Here is a 2,592-nt window from a genome sequence, read left to right on the forward strand (position 1 = left end):
AGTTTTGGTATGAAAATGTTAATTCCGACTTATCGTTTCTCAATCCCACCTAAGCCATATGACACTAGAGGTCGTAACCTCATAATTACAAGAGACAATTATCAAGTTTCCCAAAATTGGAATAAATTTTTCCCTGACCATTTTCAGCTTACATCCCATCTTTGGGTATGACAATCCTTTCCCTTAAATTTAGTGGGCATTGATTTGGGCCTCAAGACCAAGGGTGTGTTGATCCAACCCCATAAATTCTGAAGCATTCTTGTTGTGTATAATAAAAACCCATTTCATATTCTAGCAAGGAACACGATAATCATGAAGAAATGCATAGCTTACATAGATATTAGAATCCAAAAAGCACCTAATTAAGTTTTATAATACACCTTCATTAATCTAACGGAGGTTTGGTACACATACATAGTACAAAATCCACTAACCACGCAAATTAATTGTAGCCTCTGGCCCCCCTCTCTGGCTGTTAATAATTTTTTCTTCACTTGGGGGGCGACATGCCGTCTCAATAGGCCCAGCTTGCCTTGCCATCTGAAACAAAAAAAATAAATTCAACACACATTTTAATATATATATATATATATATATATATATATATATATATATATATATATACGTACACACTGGGAGGTGTAATTTGGAGAGTTTACCTGAAAATAAGCCTCAAGCCTCTTCTTCAGTGTTGCATGCTCTTTCTTCAATGCTTGGAAAGTCCTCATGCATCTGGATTTACCATCAAAATTTTTAAGTGACATACCAATTTTATTTACACATTTTTTTCCTTCTAAAATATATTCTCTATATTATAAATTTGTTATATGTTTTGTACGAATATAAAGAGAGAAGATTCGAGATTCGAAATTCGAGTTAAGAGAATATAAATATGACGAGAGTTTTTAAGTGATTGATGCTAGGATTGCGTACGTACCCTTCTCCATTTCCTGCCTTGCAATATTCCCTGAACTGTTGGCACTCAGCTTTTACCTTTTTGGCTCCGATGCTGCACCAATTAAGAGAAAAGTTTAGTTGGGATTAAATCTTGTCATCTCTAAAGCCAACATAGAATATACTTACAGATTCCTTTCTAATATTTCTTAAAATTAATAACAAATTGAGGACGTTTTTATTTTTTATTTTTTACCTTGAGCTACTTCCCTTGAACTGATGCATGTAGCCGTCCAATTTATTAAAATCACGAGGGGTCTTCTCTCTGCATATATATGTATGTCCCTGACATATATAATCAACCACATATATATTGTCATTAAAAAGAAGTGAAAATTATAATTAATTTGACTCACAGCGCCAGCTCTATGGTTGGGAGTGATCTAGATGAATCTCGGTAGTAGGATGTAGCAATTTCCTCCACAAAATTTGGGTTAGCATCATCTTGCAGCTCCTCCAACTGAATAAACTGTTCGTCCAGAAATCCCTGAAATTCCCAAAAGTTTTGAAAAGGGAAGATATAAATTTTGCATGTACATATATCCATTTATAAAGAGTGCTAAAATAGCTACAAGTGTACATTTTTTTTCTTTTTTTAAATCACTGTTCTGGGATTATTGTGTTGTGCTATACTTTTTGAGAACTTATGTCCAATGCATGTTGCATGTATGATGAACAAGGGAAAAGGAAAAGGTAAAAAGAGATGAAAAAGAAAAAGAAAAACCTGATCAAAGAGGGACTGCCTCATGAGACGAACCTGCCTACGCGACTGGTTCTTGTCCATTTGATGAGAAGGGTAGAACAGCAAAGGATAATAAAGAAGATATATTGGAGAGAGAGAGAGAGAGAGAGAGAGAGAGAGAGAGAGAACACAGTTGGAAGAAGAATGTGTGATGAGATAATTAAATTGTTAAGGAGCAAGAGGGGTTTATATAATACTTGGGGGGTGTGTAGGGAGAGGGGAACTGAGGGTAGAACGTGGACAAGTTAATTTCCATGAAAAGGAAGAAGAGCATGGAGTGATTGGGGGTTTTGTGTGTCAAATTCGATTCTGGTACTAAGTGAAATAAATAAATAAGTGATTGGTACTGTTTATGAATTATGTTAAATCTGGAATGACCTGCTTCTGCATGTAGATAGATTCCTTATTCTAAATAGTAAATACCCCCTCATTTAGATATTATCATTTTTTAAAATTGAAATGGGTTGAATTAAAATGCCTAATGCACTCAAATCCATCCCATATTCTCCACCTAAAGATTCAAAAAAATATCTATGACATTACATGTACAGTTTTTATGTGTAAAGGTTTTGCTGACTTTGCATTTATATATATGTATATATACTCTTCTGAGTATTTTTCTTCATAATATCACTCACCAATTGGTTAAATTCTTTGAATAATCTGGCTGAAAAAGATGTACGACAATATATTCCCCTTTATAATTAACAAACACATGAAACAATGAATCAAAAGATACATATTTCCAATAGAAGCGTGAGAATTAGGTTTAAAAAGCAACATCCATGTTTTGATGCCGCCCTTTATTTTAGTGGCCACCTCAAGCATGCATGAATATGAGACAAACAATTCATCCTGAAACTGAAAGAACCCAAAAGCTAGCATGAACTAAAGCC

The 2,592-nt window shown here is 34.3% G+C and overlaps 1 protein-coding gene across 1 annotated transcript; it reads right to left on the bottom strand.

Moving 5' to 3' along the window:
• Window positions 1-218: 218 nt before the first annotated feature.
• On the bottom strand, window positions 219-1,857 carry LOC110769581 (histidine-containing phosphotransfer protein 4-like). Its single transcript, XM_021973590.2, has 6 exons — window positions 1,679-1,857; window positions 1,311-1,441; window positions 1,151-1,219; window positions 938-1,009; window positions 660-732; window positions 219-540 (listed from the first exon to the last, which is right to left on the bottom strand). Exons 1-6 carry the CDS (start codon window positions 1,736-1,738, stop codon window positions 430-432), a joined length of 516 nt encoding a protein of 171 aa, XP_021829282.2. The 5' UTR covers window positions 1,739-1,857; the 3' UTR covers window positions 219-429.
• Window positions 1,858-2,592: the final 735 nt, after the last annotated feature.

This window comes from Prunus avium, chromosome 1, assembly GCF_965620075.1.
Source record: "Prunus avium chromosome 1, drPruAviu1.hap1.1, whole genome shotgun sequence".
Lineage (NCBI taxonomy): Eukaryota > Viridiplantae > Streptophyta > Magnoliopsida > Rosales > Rosaceae > Prunus > Prunus avium.